The sequence below is a fragment of the Hippoglossus hippoglossus genome, chromosome 21 (assembly GCF_009819705.1).
Source record: "Hippoglossus hippoglossus isolate fHipHip1 chromosome 21, fHipHip1.pri, whole genome shotgun sequence".
NCBI classification, from domain to species: Eukaryota; Metazoa; Chordata; class Actinopteri; order Pleuronectiformes; family Pleuronectidae; genus Hippoglossus; species Hippoglossus hippoglossus.
In genome coordinates, this window is record NC_047171.1 from 13,865,699 (window position 1) to 13,887,646 (window position 21,948).

The window sequence follows — 21,948 nt, forward strand, 5'->3', positions numbered from 1 at the left end:
TTGCTTCTTATTAGCACCTTGATCTGTCTTTCACACTGCTGACTGTGTTGCTTTTACGATGGGTGGGAACACGTGATGCAGCAGATAGGAAGTCTGCTCTAGTCTGTCCCTGACATCTCATTAAAAGAAAAGTATGAATTCCCAAGAACTTTAGACCTGAAGTAGATGTAAGAGTGAGCTCAAGAACAACACATTTAATAAAGCAGTAAATCAATAAGGACTCATGAGTACAAGTGCAGAGAAATGAGTGCATTTTATTTAAAAGAAAAGCATAAAGGAACATCTGTTTACAGCAGAACAGTGAATTTGTGTTAAATAAAATTTTTATAAAACCATCGTCGCCCAAATATAAAACAATTTATTGAACATTTGAACACTACAATGGTAAAAGCTTCATATCACTCCCACAGTAGGCAAAGTTTTTGGTTCCCCACCTCATTGCTTTGGCAAGAAGGTGAACATGTCTTTACAGTGTATAAGCCCCACACAGCAAGAAACTTTGCAAATATTGCACACACTCCTTTTTTTATATACATTAATAACAACTTGGAATATACTTTTTTTGTATGCAATGGCTTTAAATATTTAAAAACTCTTGCCGCTCTAAGACATTGTAGTGATTTAAGGTTGAATAATAAACACAGGAGGCCCTTTTTCAAACTTGCACACCGGTAGAAACAGAGCTTCATGTGCAGGTAGATGAGCGTCGATGTATGCAGCGTATACTGTTCATCAAGACATCAATACAGTGGCTTATAAAAGTGGAATACTGCACATAAAAAACACAATGTGTAACATTATCAAAATAAACAAAACAATGGGCTGTTGAGAGGGTGTATTGTAATGACATGCATATGAAAGAGCCCAACGTGAATTTCTCTGTAGAAAAACTGCCCAGTCTTCTCATGTGAAGGAGACAACAGGTTTGTGATGTGTGGCGATGACGCGGGGGGTTTCCTGCTCAGCCGTCTCAGGGCTCATGCCTCAACCGCAATGTTTGTCGAGGAAAATAAAATTGGCCACACCGAGCACATCCAGTTTCCACACATACTGTATTAATTAAAAAGGTCCAGTGCCTTGGTCATGGTCCACTGAGAAGAGTTGGATTTGTATGTGCCCTCGTCGGTTTCTCTTTTGAGCCGACAGAAGTGAAGCAGGATTCAGGTTTAGAAGTGACCGCATGGATTCACAGGCATGTCCGGTGTGGGGGGGCGCTGAGGTCAAGGTTAACCCAGCTCAGCATCACACCACAGAGGAAGAGCTGGGGATGCCCTGGATGGTGGCGCTGGTTGGCGTGCCACTGATAGCGTTAAAGATGTGAAGCGAGTCTGGAAGAACGCTCTTCATGCCATCTTCCACAGGACTGATCTGAAAGAAAAAGGAGGAGGAATGAGAGATTCGTTTGGATCCACGAGAACGTTAATTACTGTAAAACCAGGCCCATATTTAAAAGGAATAGTTTGAGATTTTTAGATTTCTTGCAGAAAGTTAGATAAGAAGATCAATACCACTTTTACATTTTAAGGATAAAAAAAGAAACTCCACCTTTCAGTGCCTCGGAGACTCATTTACATAAAATGTTTTTGTTTATCTGTACAAAAAATGTGTCGATGACTTGCCTGTGTTGGCCGGGATTACTAACTTGCCTGGTAAATTGTCTTTTCTGTTAACTGCTTCCAGCCAAGAAATACAAAATCCCCACTCCGGGTAAAACCACTCTTTGTTGTTCTTTCACTCCACCTGAAAATGTGCCAGTAGGCTATTTTCGTCACCTTTGCACAGTCAGCCAAGCTCTTCCCCCTGCTGTCATTATTTGTGCTAAGCTAAGTCGCTGCAGGCTGTGTACCTTCATATTTACGCACACAGATACAGTTTGAGAGTAGAGTCAACTTTCTCATCTGACTCTCTGCAAGAAAGTGAAGAATCTGAATAAGTTGGGCATTTAGAAACCCTTAAAAACTGAAAACAAATAAATAAAAACCACCATTACGTATAGAAAACCATCAATACATCTGTGTAAGTCACGTACACGAAAACAAAAGTAAATGCTCAAACACACACATTCAGATGCAAGTACATACAGTATTCTGTCCATACAAGTACAAATGTACTATATGCACATGCACACAGAGTGAACACTGTAAACACATGCAAAAACATACATTTACGTAAAGAGATAAGTGCAGAAGTAAATGTTGGTCTAGCCAGTTAGATTCCGATTGTTAGTGGTAGAGAAAGGTGTTGTTTTCCTGACAGAGAGTGGACATGTCGGCTATGACGTGTCAGAATACTTAACTTGTAGCTGATCTCTTATTTATTGCTGCTGTGAAAAGATAAGGCCGGTGATCTCTGATCTAATCTGTTAACTGTCATATATTTTCAGTCTTATTTCAGGTCAAGGGAGGGACTTTAGAATTAGCTTGAGATCAAGTGGTATCATATGATTACTTACTATTACCAAGTTTTAATACAACAATAAATGAAAGTATTAAGGTTTCTGCTTTAACCAGGTACAAAAGGTCAGATTAAAGATATGTTGCCGAAATCTAAAAGTGTTGCTCTAATTGAAGGGTCAAGAAGTACTTAAACATCAAGATCTGTTTGAAATGAAAAGTCAACTGTCGTCAGTGTATCAAATAATATCTGAGATCATGTGTCTGTGTCTGGCTGGACCAACAATCAACAGTTTCATTCTAATGCTTCTTGTATTACCATTCAATCTGCTCATGTCAGCAAAGGGGAAAAACAGAGAACGGTGTTATCAAAAAAACATGAGATATCTCATTATCACACACTTCACTTGCCAAAACCCGTCTCAGAGGCAGATTACAGCTGTGACATTAGTGATGCAGACAGTAATTACAGCCGTACTTGTGCTAAGTAACAGTGGCCAGAGCAATAATGTACTTACTTGCTCATGCATGATGATGGACAGCTCTCTGGCAAGGTCTCTATAGTTGGCTTTCATCTCATCATGATACTCCTGTTGGTCCTCTTTGATTAGCCGCTCGTTAATGCCTAAGCCATGGCCACACGCCTCCACAAAATGCCTGCTCGGGAATTCATGTAAACAGGTCTTAAAAGGAACCAGGAAATTTACACCAACCTGATCAAACTTTGCACACACACGCACACGCACACACACACACACAAAAAACCATTGACATCTCACCTGAAGACCTCTTTCAACTGTTTGACCTTGTTGTCAGGATTCTTTTTGGCGCTCGCGTCGTCCAGAAAAGCTCGGGCATATGCAAGCGGCCCTGCATTTACCTGAAGGAGGATGTAGTAGCCATGTTATATATTTTTTTTGTCATGATAATTTCATAAGGTATTTCCTGTTTGTGTAAGTGTTTTCCAAGCAGGCACCTGAACACTGATGCTGCCCTGCAGTTTGAGCTGCAGGCGGATCATGTCCACCTCACTGGAGGAGCAGAGCTGCTGGATCTCAGCCACCTTCTTGCTCATCTCATCGATGGCCACCTCGATGGGGCTCAGGTCAGTGTGGTGTTGATACATCACTGCAATACGTTTCTTTACATATGGGAAGCAATGTGTGGCTGCGGGACAGAAACACAGTGAGGAGAGGAGTTAACAGTTTGCTTCTCAGCTCAGGAAACTTTATGCATGTTTTACAACTCAGGATCCACTCAAATGTACTGGACATCCTTTCAAAGCTCTCAGATAATGACGATAAGAAGATAAGGTTGGACCTTTGGATGTGTAGCACCGTAAAACAATAAAACTGTGATTAAAAAGGTCCTTGACAAACGGCTGACATGTCGAGAATCTAATCAAGATCCACTCGTGCACAGGAAGGCGCACAACATCAGATTGTCATGTGTGACATCTGATGCACATGTGACAGGATTCTACACATTGGCTCTTTTGAGAGGAAAATCTGAAAAACACTTCGGTAAATAATGTTTTTCACTTTTTAGATTATTGACATTATTCGATGAGGAAGTTACCAACATGTTGTTTTACAGCTATGTTTTATCAGAAGGGTTAAAGAGTAACACAACAACATAATTACTTTTTGAACTCTGATAAAATATCCCTGATAACCTAAACAGTAATCTCAGCTGTAGTAATGGAAAGACACAGGAAAGGTCAGACAAACAAAATCTTAGCAGCAAAATAATTAAATTGATTTTTTTATTATGTCCCTCGCAGGTCTACAATTTTGTGGTATTGCAACAGTTATCAGTGTTTCCCCTCTTATGTTCCACTGCCACACCTACATACAGGGTTACGTACTGGTTAGTATGGTCCTGCGTTTGCACTGCTCCTCCACGCCGCCTTGCTTTTTGCCCGATATGGTGAAAGGCATCTCAAACACGAAGCGACGGATGTTGTGGCTCTTTTCAAAGTCAGTCTTCCTGTCCACCAGCTCCTTCTCCTCCAGGTAAGGGGTCACATGTGTCACTTGGATGTATGCATACTTTGAATCCAAGTCTTTGGGGTTAATCTGCAAAATTACAAGTTGAGGTCAATAACAGGTTGTGGAAACGTCCGCGGCACAAATTAATATCGAGAAAGTCTCACCCTTCCAGAGTCCTGAATCATCTTCACGTTCTCCTGACCGAACTTGTCGGAGTAGAGTTTGAGCAGCCGCTGAGATGTTTCAGCCAGGGGGGTAAATTTGGGCTCTTTGTAGATGTACTCTTTACCGTCTTCATCCTCGAAGAAGCCCTGAAAAAACATCAAACAGACCATGAATGCATAAACAATTATCCGTGTATGTTTATCTAAAAAGAAGCAAACAGTGCCACGTCAAACCACACAAGGGTTGTGAGCGGGAGTCATTATGACGGTTTGTTAAATAAAATGGTGAAAAGTTCTGGTCTGAAAAGTTGTGTCAGACTCCACAAATACACAATCCTCTATCTAAGGGCCAAGCACAAAGAAAACAGAAAACTACAACTAGTGTCAGTTCAATGAGATGTGAGACGAAACCAGAGGACAGAGAGAGGGGGGCATGGACTTCACACCATCAGTGGGAACACTTGAGATTAATCCATTTCTTGTACGTGAACGGTAAAAAGTCCCATGAATCGATGAGGTGAAGCCATGCATTCACACAGTGAGAGATGAATTCTGCTATTAGCCCGTTAGAAGGGTTTCATCCTATGATTAGGAACAGCACTGACGCTAGAGTAGAGGAGGAGTAAAAGGGCTGCACGATAAGCAACACAGCGACTGCATTAGCGAAGGAGCACAAACATCACAGCCTAAAACATCACTGCAGACTGTCCAGCTGCTTTCACACTGATTTACCTCAGCATCTGAGTCAGTAAACTGGTACTGCTACAAGGTGTGTGGACAACAGAAAGTAAAATCATTATTTCATGCATAAATTATAAATGTAACACTTAGACTACCCTTTTAAGACAGACATGGATCTGTGGATCTCTAGAGCTGCTTTCAGACATGCACTGAAGGGGCTGTTTGTGAAAACACAAACGTCCGAGTGAGGAGCTCCAGACTTTCTGCGGAGTTTCTCCTGCCAGCCCCTTAATGAAATGTAATGTAATGGGAACTTCGAAGAATGTAAAAATGAGCCAATGTGAGAACACAGCAGGAGTGGGCGTGTTGATCACGGTTCTAACGAGACACTTAGAAGGATTTATAATCTACGTCCTGCCTCTGCGCCACCCCTCGCCTGAACGCTTCAGAGATTTCTGAGTTTGTCAAAGGTAACCTCCAGAGAAAGTCTGGACACAATAATGCCGACATCCTCCGGAGTTCATGTCTGAAACGGCTTACCAGAGTACACAGGAAGAGGTAACCACACCCAATGAATCATTTCTAAAATTTCTAATAAAAATAAGAGTCACTACTAAACTCTTACACACTTAGATCTGTAACACGAAAGCAGAAACAGCGATATGAGTGGAGAAGTGGACAGGTGCCATGCAACGCAGTCCCAAAAACATCAAGCGGAAGAGGGGACTTGATTGTTACTGTAACTCGAAGCAGCAAACTATGATCGAGGAGACAAAGTGCAATGGATTACAGCAGCACCGACACCACACACAGACTCAGGCTGCTGGAGAAAAGCAAGCGAGGGCTACTGCACAACTTACCGCTGCCTTCAAAGAGGATGGGAAGCAGAGAGGGGAATTAGAAATGCCACAGCATGTGGTCATGCTCTTAAAGATAAAAACAGCCCCTGTGTGGAACGTGAATTACTTTGCCAAACCAGCGACAGCAATTTAATGGCTGTGCTCTTCTGTTAACACATAAAATAGATAATCGTGAGGCTTAGGAAAATGTATTTATCTAACACACCATGTTAAGTTCACACATTCTAGTGTAGCTTGAGATTTGAACTCACCTGTCCAAAGAAAGCCACTCTGAAATAGGTGCCCAGCAGCCTCTTGCCCGTGTGCATGACCTCTGTAACTTTGCTGTATGCACGATGCAGCGTGTCATACAGGTGCGCCAGTTTCTGTACAAAAATAACCCAATTAGAATCTGTACATGCTAATGGTTACTGGCCGAGGCGACATTAGAGGGGAAAATAAAATTTCCAGATGACAGAATTTCGCACCTCAAAGTCCCTGCGCTTCTCATAAATGGGAATTATGAGCTTGTAGATGTCGGAGATGAGCTCGTAACGCTCGGCTTTCCACAGTCCGTCCGCACACTCCTCCAAAAGCTCCATTAGGACATCCTGAGGGAACAAGAGCAGGGACGAATGGGAATTTAGCTTTAAAAAAGTGTCTGATTCGAAAATTCCTCCTCTATCATGACCAAATGTGAAGACTAGAAGTTTTCGATAAAACTGCACATCTACGTGTACAGACAGAAAATATAGATGATTTTTTTGAGCATAGCAATATGTGCCTAAACATAAATTCAAACAAGTTAAACAACTACATCATACTTAATAATAAAATCAATACATTGATGGCCTCTTCTCAGGATTTACATTTTTTTACAAGAAATATACTTCAAATATGTCCTATTTCAAAATTAAGTACTTCATTGAAATGGACATCCTGCATGCCGACGTCCTCCATCATCGCTGCTTCTTCATCGATGTTTGGAGTCACCACACGGAAAGCTGAGCAGCCCTGCTTGAACATGCCTGCACACAGCACGAGACGAGACAGGGTTTTAACGTACGAGCTCAAAACCTTTCTTAGGACAAAATAAAAAAACATTTGTACAATTTCTAGAAACAGTACATCAAATGTCAATGTTTTCCATACAGATAAAATGCTGCACATGCTGCTGCAGCTGTGCGGCATTTAAGAGAAATGGATTATTTCAGCACCTTTTCTCCGCAGGTATTCTGCCACGAGCGCTGCAACGTGCACGTAGCACATGGCCGCCTGAAAACAATGAGAGCATTTAAGGTCAGATAAGCAAAGTTGTGTTGATATTACTAATTATGCAACATGACAGTATCAACCACAACATCAATGCATAAGAAACCGGATTAAAATTAAGTCAGTACTTGATATTTGAAAACAGAGAAACAGAATATAAGACACAAATCAAAAGCTACTTTATCCCACGTTAAAATAAAAGCTCAACCTATTCAACCACACAGACTGAGCAGCGTCTCTCATCACACACCTCTGACAGGTCTCCATTCTTCACGTGGATTCGGGCCATGCTGTCCAGCCAGGTCTTGCGTAGCTCGGGCGTGCTGGCGTAGGACTTGGCCAGGCTGTACTGCAGGTCCACCAGCATCTCCGGGTCCCTCTCGTGCTCCTTCATCTGAGCCGTGGCCATCAGAACCGTCCTGATGCGCTTGGTCAGGTCCTTCACATCCGACGGGAACGCCGTGTTCTGTTGTGGAGCAATTAGAGCAGCCAGTTGTGGTGTTGCTTGATGAAGCACTTATTTATTTAAGTGTTTATTTAAGAATATGAGGTGGAATCATTATGAACACAAATGACTCGCTGACCTTAATAGTCTTGTCACTGTTGGCGCAGGTGTTGATGACTGACAGAGACTGCTGGAAGCGGGTACTTCCAATCCCAATGACGTCAGCGATCAGCTGACTGACAGCGATCACCACCTACAGAAAAGGAAAGAAGAATGATCAAATATTCTTGTGTTGACGTTGGCTTTAATCTCTTCATCCAACCATGAAAGCCTAGTTGTTTTGAATCTGTTGCTTTATTCGTCTATCTTACCTGTAAGTGCGTCCGGACGAAGGACTTGCGACCCGTGTAGTCAAAGTTGCTCTTCATGAGGAAGTACAGCAGATGGGCTGCGTCGCTGCGGATGGAGCTCAGCTTGGAGTTACAACACTTCAAGATCTCGTAGCAGAACGCGGCACACATGTCAGCACGGCCTTCGAAGAATGTGCAGGGAAACTAGAGGGTAGAAGAAGACAAGGTAAGTCATAGGCTACTGTGTAGGGCTAATAGAGTTTTGTTAAATAAGACATTAAAGGTGTGTCTAACCTTGTAGATGAAGGTGCGCAGGGAGGTGAAGACCTGCTTGAGGGCCGTTTCTGACTGGTTGATTCGCAGGAAACAGAGGTGGACTTCAAACACCTTCTTCATCAGTGGACTGTGGCCGTGGTCCGAGCACAGCTGAGTCTGAAGAGACAGAGCATCAGCTTGAAAACAGAGTCTCATTTAGAAACCAATGGAGGATAGTTCATATTAATTTGCCCTGAAATTATCATTACATAACCTAGATATAGTATTTTTGGGGCATTTTGCCTTTATTGAAAGGGAAGTTCAAGTGTAAAATGGGGGGAGAGAAAGGGGGAAGGAGCAAAGGGCTGAGTCCGAACCTGCAGGGGGACTCAAGCCTTCGTATGCAGGGTACCCACAAAAAAGTTTAGTAATAACATAAGTATTATTCTATATAACAGAAAGTTACCTTGAAACCCATGATGAAGATACTGAGGGTGTCCAGGACAGTCAGGCACACTTCAGTGGCGATGTTGGCCTCCAGCAACGACTGATTCAACACGTCAGCATCCGAGTGACTGTAAGCTGAGAAGAGACATCATATCATATCACATCATATCAAATATGAGACCTTAGTGTTAAAAGCAAAGCTGTTGCTAAAAGGATGAACATTTTCATTAAGTTGAAATGATAAAGTTTTATTCCAAACTTTTTTTTTCATTCTTTTACCTCTGCCGAGATGTTAATCTTTTTAAATTTTCTTGAACATTGATAGATTTTGCAGCATTTTCCTGGAAAATTATGTGTGGATCTTCAGAAATATTTAGCGGGGGTTATCGATGAGTGTTTGCAACCTCAAATAAAAATTTTAATGTGGTTTCATAGTGGTGGAGACTTTTTTCAGCCGCTGTACGGTAACAGATAGGGTTAGAAACCCGGCTGGGTCTTGGTGGAAGTAGAGTGCCATTCGAATACTTATGAATGAATTGTAAGCTAGATTTGTCTGAAATGCACATGTTGTATTTTGGAATAAAACCTTTATTATTTTACACAGATTCTTTCTGAAATGTAAAATGAAGTTCAGAGCAGATGAGCTGAGCAGAGGGATGAGAAGGTTTTAGAGGCTGATGTTCAGTTAAAACAGTCATGCTCTCAATTCCACCAAATGAACAGAGCTCAGTCGGACTATAAAACTGACGCTGCACATTCTTACCAGGTTCTACAGATATTCCAAGAATACTTGAAATCTTTCTTACACTGAAAACACAGAGACACTTTATTAAATGATGCTGTTAACAGACTCATCACACAGTTTAGGTTAAACCAGTGTAAAGCGACCCACAGCGACTTTGGCCCCAATTTTATTCGATTAACTGATTGCGCCCTCGTGTCTCCTGCAGCACTTCCTGCTTTAAAGTGGGCTGGGTTTAAACAGAGGATGAGGAGGAGGATGATGCTGATGATATTGAAAAGCATGAGGAGTCAAGACTACGGCGGAGGAGGACGGGTTGGGGGTCGTTTGCTGATGCCGTACAGTATGGGGGCACTTACTGTGGTTAAAAGTGTATGAGTTATCCAGGCTGCTGAGCTGCTGTAAGCGGGCATGCATCATTCCTGCCCTGTTACGGGACACGGGCAGAGTCTGAGACTTCCGCTCATGAGCTACGGGTCCTGCCCCATCCTGGTTCCTGACGAGGAAACAGGACAATGTTAGATGAACGGCTGATGACCAGCGGAGTTAGTGAAGCGCAGGTGAATAACACACTGTTTTTACACGCGTGTGTTTCACCACACACACACACACACACACACACACAAACAAATGTCCTTAGAGCTACAGTAGATTTATAATAATTGAGGTAAAACGGAAATATCAACTGGAAAATATAATACATGAACATTTTGGGATTTATGCATGTACCTACTGTATGTAGAAGAGCAAAGATTGTAATTGTAATTAATGCAGATTGCTTGTTTGGCATGCAACGTGATATAAAATTATTAAAGTGGCACAGCAGCATCAAAGCAGTGAGTTACAGCCCAAGCCATGCATGTCAGAAAGAGGCTGCATGGGAGTTTAGAGAGAATTATTTCATGCAGCTGGTTTGAGAAAGTCAGTTCCACCTTCAGGCTTACCCAAGCAGGAGGGGGCAGGAGCCAGGTTTTATTTCATTATGTTAAACTTGCCAGCATTTAGGTGAATAGAGATAGAAACAGTGGTGACAGGTTAGAGTGAGTGAACACCCAAAGACCCCCGGGAGCCGAGGCCAGAGCTCCCAACACATCAGAGACAGACTAAACTGTGCGTGTTGGGATACTTTTTAATTACTGAAAGAAATAACTGTGCTGAAAAATAAAATCACACTCTTCAACAATCACATATCATATTTTACTCTTGACAAAAAAAAGTCAACAAGTAGCTACAGTCCTGTCATATACAGCTTCAGGTTTAATCGACAATTAATGTACAGTGGGAAAAAAAAATAACTTTGTCTTTCATGTATATAATTGACAACACTGTGAGATCATTTGTGGTGTCAATAGAGAGTTACTTGTGTTCGTCTGTTACGGGGAGTTTGGGGAAAAAAAGTTTGGAAACCACTGAACCAGAGGCCGGAAATCTCTGATCAAAAAATTCAACCACATATAAAATAAAAATAAAAAGAGTATAAACAATTGTAACCATGCAGCAGATCGAAACACTGACACCAGTATTACCTTGCGATGTATCTCTTCCCCATGTATCTGAACTGATGGAGGCAAACTCTGAGAGGGAAGACAAGTGAGGAATCAGTCAGGATACATTTTTCATCGTCACTCACGATGTCACCGTGCACGATGGAAATGTCAAGACGTCTTACTCGACTAGAGTGAAGAAGTCCATTAGCTCAGCAGATGAGGCCTTGTTCCAGTAAGTGAACAGAGCATCTGGAGGAGACAGTGGTTGACATTGTAAGGACAGGGAGTTTTCTTGGCTGTGAGTGAACACAGTGTTTAAGTCTCACGCAGACAGCTGAAAGAAAGATGGTGGTTTTTACCCTCAGACATGCTTTTAAGCACATGTAAGAAACACATGAGGAGGCTCTTGATCTCCGCCTGGTCCAGTTTGTCACATCGCAGCAGGGGGCTTCCCAGGGTGGAGGGAGTCTGGTTCTGAGGGACAGAGAAGGACGGCCAGACACAGACATGATCAAAACATACATAATGCTGTCAAGCTCATTCTGCCTTGAAATAAACCCAAGTACAGAAAAGACAAGGGGCATTTAGCACAACAATTTCTGTGTGCTATACTTTATTATGTTCAGATTAGGTTTCTTTTAATGCACTATAGGCACTTAAATACTATTCTCTCTCTATGTCATTATTCTATTTTTGTATATACATCTTTCTATTTATTTCTTGTCTCTTTTATTTTGCCATTTGAATTCAAGTCTTTTTAAAAACTCTGCCTCCAGTGTTTCCTCATTGGTATGTTCGGGAGTTGTGCGGGTGGGCACTTGCTTGCACTTTGTGTTACTTTTTGTTCATATGAAAAGTGCTTTATTAATAAAGTCGTATTGATTTATTGATTGATTGATATGTGTTAGTGGTCATTGATCAAAGCCCTCATTCAGACCTGGTATTAAAGTCAATCCTGAGTGATCAGATCAGAAGTGGTCAGCGCTAAGTACAGGTCTGAACGCACCCATTAGTGTCCTCAATGCGTCCTGAGATCTGATCACTTCTACAGCGGTGGTCTGGGACACATGTGGCCACATGACCACACTGAAGGACCTCGGACATCCTCTGACCCGCTACCGTTTCACAGTGAAACAAAAGTGTTTCGAGGCTTCTCAGTGACCATGTGTTGATTTATTAGCATCAACATGATCACCACATGATGATTTCAACTTTTTTTTCAGTGTAATGCTCATTGATTAATTTAGTCCCTCCTGACTCAGCCTGCTCTCTTTCTCTCTCTTGCTCACACACATTCACAAACACTGTCATCGGACTTATCTGTAAACTCACACTGGGTGAACAGAACATCATTTGGTCAAATGACACATGTGAGTATTTTGATATAGAGCGGGGAAGTGCGATCGGATCACAAGTGGTCACAGGAGACACATTCAGGAGTGAACAGACTTTACACTGTCCACTTGTGATCGGATCTCTCAGGACGGATGTTAATACCAGGTCTGAACAGGGCCTAAGTCAAGAAAAGTGAGTCTAGATATGTGTTGGAGACGCTGTGTTAGATGATTTACAGTACAGAGTATTTATGACGTGATTAGCGTGAGTTCTCTGAAGATCTGAAATTACAGCGGCGAAGCTACGTGCAGCCACACACGCTCTATTTGTGGTGCACAGACTGCAAGTGGTAATTCCTCTGCAGTGGAGTAACACCACAGCAAAGGGGTTGGCTATATACCAAGCATTTTCCTCTGCCAGCACTTAGTCTAGACCATGAAAGTTGCTTGGGATGACTTCATGGAAAGCACAAGGCCGTGGCTTAGGCTTTTTATTGGGTGTTTTGGCCTTGAGGCTAAAGTTAGTTTTTCCAAAAAGCTGGACAAAAATTGTGAAGCTGTAGTTCAGTTAATTTTTGTATTTTCATTTGTGTCTTTTTAACGTCTAAAATAGAGAGATGTTCGTGTTTGTACCATGTGTCATTTACACCACTTTACATTCCCCATTTCTTGTTATATATGTTGTGATAAATGCCACCTCGCATCACAAATCAAAACAGAAGATTAAACAAACAGCAGCAGGGACAGAGAAAATACAATCCTTTGTGTTAATGGGCTTCTTCACAGATTTAGCTCGAGGCTGTTTATCTGTGGAGGTGAAAAATGACACTGCACACATGAGAGGAGCTGAAAAGTGAGAAGTCCCTTACGCATGCATGCTCGACATTAACATCTGGAAACTGAGCAGAGACAAACCCTGTGAGGCCCTGTGTCGCAGCGCGTCTGATTTATGGCACCAGAGAACAAACAAGCAAAAAGCCTGAGAACCATCGGGTAGAGGCAGGGCTCAGAGTTGAGGACACTCTCACACACACACTTTCACAAGCCCAGAGGAGAGAATCCGAGGAGGGAGCGTGACTGGGTGAAGGAAGGTGGCGTTTTTGTACTTGGAGTGAAATGCTGGGGTGCAGGGTGCTGTGTAAAACACAGGGGACAGAGAGCAGGGAGAAGTCCACGGTGGCACGCTTTGTGTTCAGGGAGAGCTCCTCCGTAAAGAAACGCAGGAGGCTGACAGAGTGTCTCCGTACGAACTTCTCCGTCTGCCACGACCAGCCGTACAGAGAAGGTGGAGGGAGTTAATGGTACAAGTTAACAAGGAGTGACTCTCTGTGGCACTTTGGTTATGACAGGGGGAGGTTTGGTGTAAGCCTCAGGCACAGTGAAAAGGAAAAATATAAATGCATGTTTCAGGAAATTTAATATTCAGGCACCTTGCAGCCTTTTCTGAGATGTACCTTTTCCAGAGAGTTTCCCTTTTCCATGTTCTTCTCATGCAGGCTGCTGGTCGAGTCGGTGCTGATGAGGGAGCCGCGAGAGTCCGCGTGGCGCACAGAGCTGATGTTGGGGGTAGATGACGTGTGAGGGGAAGCTGTAAAAAAAAAATGTAAATAAATAAAAAATATAATTTCATATTAATATGAAAACAAAAGTATATTTATTTTCAGCCCCATTTCTCCTCCTCCCTCACCGGTGCCTGAGATGACTCCAAACACATCTTTGTGTAAGCTGGTGTCCAGGAAGGTGCTGGACCTGGGAGGTGTCATCAACACGTTGGTATAGAGTGAATCTTCTCTCCCGTTCTGAATGAAAAACAGGGAAAGATATTAATGGACACAGATCCCCATTAAACACTGAATGTTTTTATAAAAAGTCCAATGTGTTCAGGACTTATTGGGGGGGGGGGGTGTCCCCTGACCTAAAATCTAAAAGTCCTGATCGCAGGTTTTCCAGTGTTATTGGGACATTTACGATGCAATTAACCCGTAATCCATAACTTGTTATCTTAGGTTGGTAAATGTTTATATATAATAAAACATTAAGTTTTACTATAAATACATATATGTATGGGTATATGCTAAAACGTTTTATTATTTTTTAAAAGATATTTTTTGGGCTTCAGGCCTTTATTTGACAGGACAGAATTGAGCGTGAAAGGGGGATACTATATTTATCCTTCTCTTATTATATTGTAAATATTGTATTTCACTTTTCTAAAGGTGTAGATGTTTCGGTGTGGGCCTTGTGTAGCTTGGATGGTTTTCATTCAGAAGAAGCCACTAGGTGGCGCCCTTACATTGTTGGAGTGGTTGATGGTGAAAGGAGTTACTTCCTTCACATTCAGCCTGTTCACGTTCTCTTGGAGAAGACCAAACAAGGGCAAGTACAGGGTAGCCATCCTGGCCTGTTGGCTCTGGAAAACAAACCAAACCAGTCAGCATAATATCTCAACATCACACACACACACACACACAGAGAGACAGACAGACTTACAGTACGAAGGCACCACTTACCTTGGAGGTGTAGCGGTCATCAAACGTGTGTTTGACCATCAGGTTCTTCAACACCTGGATGGAAACCTGACGAACCTCCCTGAACTCCTGCAGAGCTGCACCGACCTCTTTGAGCAGCAGCCCGACCAGGAAGTGGTTCTTACAGAAGTCGTCTGTCAGCGAGTAATCCAGCTGAAGGTCTGAGGAAGAGGAGGAAGAAGAGATTAGAACAGGCTAACTGAAAACTGAGTTGAGATGTTAGAGGAGTCACAGACGGCACTAAATAATGAGAGCAGTGTAAATTGATCATATATTAGAACCCTCACAAGAAAAGTAGCCAGGATTAAAAATCAACTCTTCAAAAACTTTGTTTTTTTCAAGAGTTAAATTTCCTCAAAGGCAAGAGTTGTGATATTTGGTCTAAGAGCATCTTTAAAGTGAGAGGAGATTCAAATTTTCAAACTTAAAGCACACACTTCTTTGAAAAATGTTTTATAATAATAAATTCACTGCATTTTTAATCTATTTTAGTGTTTTCAGAGTCAATCATTTCCAACCAATTGTATTCCATGTAAACAATCATTGGAACTAATGATTTTCACGCCAACACTTGTTACACTGTTTTGATTTCAATGTAACTATATGAGGGAAAAGAAATACAGAAATACAGAGAAGCTTAGAGTCTCGTGTCGAACACATGAAGGCTGCTCCTCCACATCACAAGTGATCAGTGTGGAGAAGACAAACAGGATTAAAGGGAGTGATTGAACGGCAGCAGCTGTTCACAGATCGTTTCCAACAGCATCGAAGACCAGTAAGGCAATCCCATAATCACACACACACACACACACGCACACACACACACACAAGCACGCACAGATCAAATCAAAGGCTGTTTCAAACCTTCATTTCAAGCATGCACGTACTGAAAAGAATCTCATCACTGGTCGCAGACATCACACTCAAAAATCACCCAAACCTGCACAAACAGCCAAGTCTTATCTAACAGTTTAATGTTTCTGTGCCATGTAAATCATTCCACATCAACCAGTTCACATTAGAGATGGAAGACGACTGATTAAATCTGATTTCAGAAGGGATTTGCAACTTTCTGCTCATGGCTTAAATTGGTTCTTTTTGGAGAAGACATACAAGCAGCACAACTTGCACCTACCTACTGGAGTATCGTATGACTCCACTGTATCATATGGAGATAATAAAGCTAGTTGAGGAACACACAAAAAAAGAAGCAGTACCTGCTGTAAAATCAAAGACGGCAACAATAGACTTTGTACTTGACTCTCAGATAAATGGGATCATCTTCTCACCTTGAAATCTCAGTATCCTTCCCTTTCCAAATGGCATGGGCAGGTTTAAGGGGATGTAGTGCTCGTGGTTGCATACGACACGCAGGAACTCAAACTTGAACTCAAAGAGCGTCTGCATTGACAAACGGCAGAAACGAGTGAGGCAGCTTTTACACAACATTTCCCGCACTGGGATGCAGGCGGATTTTAAGTCTTTCCTTTATCAGTCATCTTAAAAACAAGCCGTCGCATGATTTGTTTCTATGAATTTTGTAACTGGTTGTATTGTCGTACTTTTGTGTCTCCAGGCATAAAACCGTTGATGTAGTTGTTGATCTGCTTGAACACAAAGCCTCTGTCCATCAGGTTGAAACAACGCTGCAGAGGGAAGGAGAAGGATTCTTTCATTATTTATAGCAAACAAGAAAATCTATATATTTACATAAACCAGGACTGACTGCACTGTAAAAACCTTCTCTAGCTTTAACTTGAAATCACGCTGTTTTCCTGAAGACGTAACTGTGGATCCTGACCTTGATGAAGACGGCCAGACTGTGGTTGGCGTTCCTGGCGGCATCCAGGTTGTCTTTGTACTTCTGTGTGATGTGTGGCATCATCATGTTGACCAATGTCTCCACCGTGTGATGGAAAGATGCAGAGAAGCGCTGATTCCTGGACAACTGAGAGATATAACCAGAATGTTGAGTAGAGACGGATTAAAGTATAATTGTTTTTGCTCTTTCAATGGTATTTGTTGATATTAACAGAAAATGATAAAGAATATCGCCAGCCTAGTAATGAAACTAGAACCTCACAGAACATGGAGGTTCATGCAGTTTTTCCAGACTGGAGTGACCGACTCATCTGGAGCTTCCGCTGTGGCCTCCACATGATGCCAGTGGAGGTTAAACACAGGGATGTGGTTGTTTATGGGGTACGAACAAATGCAGCCAATTAAACTGCACAGCTGTGTGGGACAGGCCGCGGATACACGATACGCTGACTGTGGTGCTGTGGCTGTCCACAAGACTTGGCATGTCGGGAGCCACAAGTGAGGAAGCTAAGCTGTGATGAGACACTTGTGAGTCAAACGCACATGTTGGGGCAGACGTACCTTCACTTTACAGCTCTCAATCAAGTACTGAGCCATGGACTTCCCTAAGGCTTCAAAGAAATACCAGGAGTACTGCAGGGCACACAAACATCAATCAGAGAATGAGACAGACGATATAGACGTCAAATATAATTACACACCGTGTCATCCTTTAACACTGTACAAAGATGTTACCTTCAGCAGTTTGTTACTCGTGAGGAAGTCAGTGGAAGGCTTCAGGATGGCGGTCATGGCTTTGGCCAGCTCCTCGTGCACTAATCGGGCGGTGGACGACGTGTACGGCTCAGTCTTGAATACAAACTGTAAGAGACACAGCGAGGGACGTGTTAATCCTCCACTGCAAACATGACACATATAATGTATATAAAGATGGACGACATGACAGCTCCCAAAAGTGAAGCTTAAGTGTTTTGACCTTAAACACCCCCCTCCATGTTAGTGGATGGGATACGGACCAAACAAAGAACAGGTCAAATACATTTTTCTCAAAGATGGTGTCTGTCGTTTTCGTAGTAGCATGACATTTTTACCTTCACGTATGATCTCAGATAATGTTCCAACCCTTCCTCATGGCACTGGGCAACAATGTGAATCATGACTCTAAAAGGAAACAACAGCAAAGGAAAGCACGAGTGAGGACGTGGTCATAAATGGACTAAATTAGAGCTTTGCACTTATATTCTCAGTTCACAACACTATCCACGTTTTGTTTTATATTAAGATCATTATAACAAAGATCTTGGGCACCAGAAAATCTAATTGACTTATGTGTTGGATCAACTGAACTGTGAAAAAACTTAATATCTGTAACTGTAAGAAAACTATGTTTTTGTTCTTAGATATTGATCAGGAAAATTATAACCATCTTTTTGGTGTTTTTTCTATTTTAAATGTCCTTTTTTCCTTTCTATTCATGCACACGTTACATCACACATACAACATACAAAGTACATGATATAAAAAACAGAACAAATTAATAGTATAATTTGATATTTCGAATTCTTTATCAATTTGTTTATCAATATTGACATGAAATGACTCATTTGAAGCCGTTGTTGGTTTCAGAGACACTTGCCTGGTGACGTTGACTGCCACGTCCTCTTGGGTGGCACTGGTGAGCACCCTGAACAGCTGATTCAGGGTGGTGGGCAGGAACTTGATCATCACATGACTCTCCATGGCGTGCAGACTCTGACGACGCAAACGTCAAAAAGCACATGTTTACGAAGAGTTCAGTGACACAGCTAATGCACAGTTAGAAGAATACATGTGTAATGTCTTCTTTTATTGCCTTTAAGAAGAGAACAGAAGCTGGACAAAAAATTACATGACAGGAAACTAATCAGGACATGAGTGAACAACATTGTGTTAATCTCCCTCACTATCTGCTCCAGTGTAAGTGGAACATGGCAGAGAGTAGGTACCCGTGCATCCCTGCCTGTGTGCAGGAAACTAACACAAGCCCAGCCAAAGTCATTTGGCGGGCGTCCATTCGACACGGCTGACCTGCTGTTTCACCCTCCAGCTATTGTTCATGTTCACTGCTGTGTTTTCACTAGAACCCAAGAGATACACTGGAACAAGTGTGGCTTTCCATGTCAACGTCCACCAGGGGAACAGTGAACTGAGATTCCCATGGACCGGAAAAAGTAATAACCGAGCTACTGCTGCAGCAGAATACAAAATAAATGGAAAAGGAATCACGCCAGCTATGAAAAGACTTCTGAAAGGCTTACTGGTATCAAACTAATATTTGGTCCCGAGGGAAATGTAATCTTATTCTCATTGTTTTACCTTCAGGTATTTGACCAGCTCTCCTCCTGACGCCTGGGCTTCAGACGTGACCATCTCACAGTGATGAAAGAAATTGTGTAAATGTTGATCCTGAAACGTTGAGATACAAAAAAATAAAGGTTATACGCAGAAGGTTATTCATAATGAAATCACAGCACAAGTTCAGACGTGATGCATTCGATTTCATAGGACATACACAAATCAAGAGACTTTTGCAGCGTGTATGTTAAAACCAACCTGAGTGTAGACAGTGGACACAAGGTGAGCAGACACCTTGAACAAAGGCTTCCCTCCATCCACCCACTTGACTTCAGGACCTGACCCATGCTGTAAGAAAACAGATAAACAATCCTTGGGTGAGTAATACAGTAAATATTAGGCACTATATCATTATACCATCATCTCGAAAGATATATTAGATTCAATATTTTATTAGGTTTATATAAAGTAGGCTGTGATGCGTTTTTTCCACCTAAAATTGGCACCTCCTCCAAGAAGGTTATATTTTCACCTTTGACCATTTTGTTTGAATTTAAGCATGAATACACAATAACTACTGGACACGTTACCATGAAACTTGGTGGGAGGTTGTTTTATGGGTCAGGGAGGACGCATTCAACTTTGCAGATCTGGATCAGAGGGGGAATCTAGGGATCTTTTATCACATTCTTTAATGTGAGAGAGGGTGTTGTTTTCCCAAAGAGTAGGTCATTGATCTTGATGAAAAAACAATTAGGTATATTCAGGGGACAGATATCTGTGTGTGGGTGTAATTTGGTGCAGCTTGATTTAATTTGAGGGGAGTATTGGGCCTTGGAGGAGGTAAGCGCTCGACTCTACTAGGAGAGATTCAAAAAGAAAGAAACACTTAAACTCTGAGTAGATGAAGCCAAGTCATTACTGCTCCACAACTTGACGATGCACTCTACCTTGCCAGCTCCCTCCTGACTGCTGAGGTATCCAGCCGGCAGGTTGGCAGCCACCGGGATCTGACTCTCATTCATGATCACCCGGCCGTCCTTCAGCAAGGGGAGCCAGGCGTAGCCCACTGAGAGGAGACAGAGGAGAGGCTAGTCAGCTAACAGTCTGACGCTTCAAGCCAGAAACATCAATAACACACCCAACTGTATTCGCAGCAGTCAAATGGAAAAAAACGATGAATTTAGCAAAGGGGTTTTGAACTGTGAAGACTCAGTGCTGCAGTTTTTTTTACCTTGTGTCTCAACCAGTTCTCTCTTTTTGGTGCTGGCCTTGCTGTTGCTGTCACAGCCGACGTGGTAGAGGGTGAAGAGCAGGTGGTGTTTCTCATGGAGCTGCGTCGGCAGCTCAATCTTGAACTAATGGATATGAGGCAAGGCAAGATGAATTTATTTATATAGCACATCATCGAACATAGGTCATTCAATGTGCGTAACAGGAATAAAAGATGCCAAAAAAGAAGCATATACACACATTTAGAAAAAGTATAAAGAGCACAAATCAACATCCCAATAACATCCTGCACACAGTGTCCTACCTCATCATAAAATTCAGGGTTTTGCTGGTGATGCAGGACGGCAGCAAAGGCATTCTTGGTAAACAATGGTCCTCCAGGTCGACCATAGATGCACTGTAGAAAACAATAGTTGATTAGTTCCTATGGCGGGTGGGGTTTTCCTTCTGGGTTTTTAGAGCTCCTCCAGGACACATTTGCGTGTTTACCTTCAGTGAAACAGCCTCTTCTTCATCGGAGTCCTTGAACTCAATGCAGACAGCGATGTTTCGAGCCTAAAGACAACGAGTCGATACAGTTAGTCACACTGAGGAAATGCAGAAATACCATGCCTCTGCAAACATGTGTAGTTTCCAGTTATATACGAGGTTACCATCCCCTTTGAACACTGAAAATCTAAAACAATTAATAAATCTGTGAGTCTAAGTGAAAATTTGTGCTAAATTTGAAAGGATTCTTTCAAGGTGTTCTGAAGATAACAGGTTCACAGGGCTGTTTCGTGAGGTCACGGTAGCCTTGACCTTTGACCTCCAATTGCTACTATGAGTTTCTGATATATATCAATGTTCACAAGAACATGAGGTCATCATGACCTTGACCCTTGACCTTCAACAACTAAAAACTAATCAGTTCATTTTTGAGTCCAAGTGAACGTTTGAACCAAATTTAAAGAAATAATATCGTGTTCACAAGAATGGGACGGACGGATAACCAGCAAACATGCGTCTGGCCACCGGGTGTCGCCGACATGGGAGTATAAAAAATGAAATCAAATGAAACAACAATGGAAATTCCTGCTCCGATGACAACGTGCAGTAGTCATGTGATGTACCTTTGCGAATGACTTCTGGCTGTCGTACTTCAAGTGCTTCGGGTAGACGTAGAGGTGATTGTTGTAGATGGTGAAAGGCTGAGAACATTTGGCTATATACGGCACAAACTCCTCCACTTCGAAGAAGACGCTGCTCTTCTCGCCGAATTCAAACTGCTTCACAGGAATGTAGGATGAGGTAACACAATCTACACACAGAAGCAGGAGGGAGAGAGACCAAATAAACAGTCTGCTGCGGAAAACATAGACGATCGGGTCTGATTGGCTGCTCCGAGCGAGCTTTGACGACTTACTTGTCAAGTCAGGGGCTACGCTGTCGATGGTAACATCAAGGTTTCCGAGGATAACAGGCAGCTTGGCCATCTTCTCTGGCCTGAGGGAAGGAAAAATAAACTCTGGTTAAGCCTTTGCTATCATCTACCAAAGGCAGACAGCCTGGACGTGGACAAACGGTTAATGACCACATTCACAGATGTGAGCAAAGCATCTTTACTTTCAAAAATGACAGGCGGTTTCCAAG

The 21,948-nt window shown here is 42.3% G+C and overlaps 1 protein-coding gene across 17 annotated transcripts in view; it reads right to left on the reverse strand.

Moving 5' to 3' along the window:
- Positions 1 to 234: 234 nt before the first annotated feature.
- The window catches only part of LOC117754766 (dedicator of cytokinesis protein 9-like), a 77,752-nt gene continuing 56,038 nt past the window's right edge, over positions 235 to 21,948 (reverse strand). For 4 of the 17 annotated variants that reach the window (XM_034573959.1, XM_034573955.1, XM_034573954.1 and 1 more), the window contains exons 16-55: positions 21,722 to 21,801; positions 21,429 to 21,616; positions 20,806 to 20,871; positions 20,621 to 20,713; positions 20,318 to 20,441; positions 20,034 to 20,152; positions 19,342 to 19,431; positions 19,105 to 19,194; positions 18,386 to 18,501; positions 17,841 to 17,910; positions 17,485 to 17,610; positions 17,311 to 17,382; positions 16,730 to 16,876; positions 16,491 to 16,574; positions 16,218 to 16,329; positions 14,911 to 15,089; positions 14,694 to 14,810; positions 14,088 to 14,199; positions 13,855 to 13,988; positions 11,426 to 11,540; positions 11,249 to 11,315; positions 11,106 to 11,153; positions 9,939 to 10,075; positions 8,857 to 8,972; positions 8,430 to 8,567; positions 8,157 to 8,339; positions 7,925 to 8,038; positions 7,591 to 7,806; positions 7,286 to 7,343; positions 6,990 to 7,096; positions 6,557 to 6,679; positions 6,341 to 6,454; positions 6,090 to 6,095; positions 5,281 to 5,310; positions 4,549 to 4,695; positions 4,261 to 4,471; positions 3,370 to 3,560; positions 3,173 to 3,273; positions 2,912 to 3,050; positions 235 to 1,368 (exon numbers count right to left, since the gene is read on the reverse strand). In XM_034573959.1, coding sequence (XP_034429850.1) covers positions 1,243 to 1,368; positions 2,912 to 3,050; positions 3,173 to 3,273; positions 3,370 to 3,560; positions 4,261 to 4,471; positions 4,549 to 4,695; positions 5,281 to 5,310; positions 6,090 to 6,095; positions 6,341 to 6,454; positions 6,557 to 6,679; positions 6,990 to 7,096; positions 7,286 to 7,343; positions 7,591 to 7,806; positions 7,925 to 8,038; positions 8,157 to 8,339; positions 8,430 to 8,567; positions 8,857 to 8,972; positions 9,939 to 10,075; positions 11,106 to 11,153; positions 11,249 to 11,315; positions 11,426 to 11,540; positions 13,855 to 13,988; positions 14,088 to 14,199; positions 14,694 to 14,810; positions 14,911 to 15,089; positions 16,218 to 16,329; positions 16,491 to 16,574; positions 16,730 to 16,876; positions 17,311 to 17,382; positions 17,485 to 17,610; positions 17,841 to 17,910; positions 18,386 to 18,501; positions 19,105 to 19,194; positions 19,342 to 19,431; positions 20,034 to 20,152; positions 20,318 to 20,441; positions 20,621 to 20,713; positions 20,806 to 20,871; positions 21,429 to 21,616; positions 21,722 to 21,801 — 4,606 coding nt within the window. In that variant the 3' untranslated portion in view covers positions 235 to 1,242. Of the gene's footprint in view, positions 1,369 to 2,712; positions 2,721 to 2,911; positions 3,051 to 3,172; positions 3,274 to 3,369; positions 3,561 to 4,260; positions 4,472 to 4,548; positions 4,696 to 5,280; positions 5,311 to 6,089; positions 6,096 to 6,340; positions 6,455 to 6,556; positions 6,680 to 6,989; positions 7,097 to 7,285; positions 7,344 to 7,590; positions 7,807 to 7,924; positions 8,039 to 8,156; positions 8,340 to 8,429; positions 8,568 to 8,856; positions 8,973 to 9,600; positions 9,645 to 9,938; positions 10,076 to 11,105; positions 11,154 to 11,248; positions 11,316 to 11,425; positions 11,541 to 13,854; positions 13,989 to 14,087; positions 14,200 to 14,693; positions 14,811 to 14,910; positions 15,090 to 16,217; positions 16,330 to 16,490; positions 16,575 to 16,729; positions 16,877 to 17,310; positions 17,383 to 17,484; positions 17,611 to 17,840; positions 17,911 to 18,385; positions 18,502 to 19,104; positions 19,195 to 19,341; positions 19,432 to 20,033; positions 20,153 to 20,317; positions 20,442 to 20,620; positions 20,714 to 20,805; positions 20,872 to 21,428; positions 21,617 to 21,721; positions 21,802 to 21,948 lie in introns of all 17 variants that reach the window. The other 13 variants (XM_034573971.1, XM_034573962.1, XM_034573970.1 and 10 more) reach the window with 10 other exon arrangements.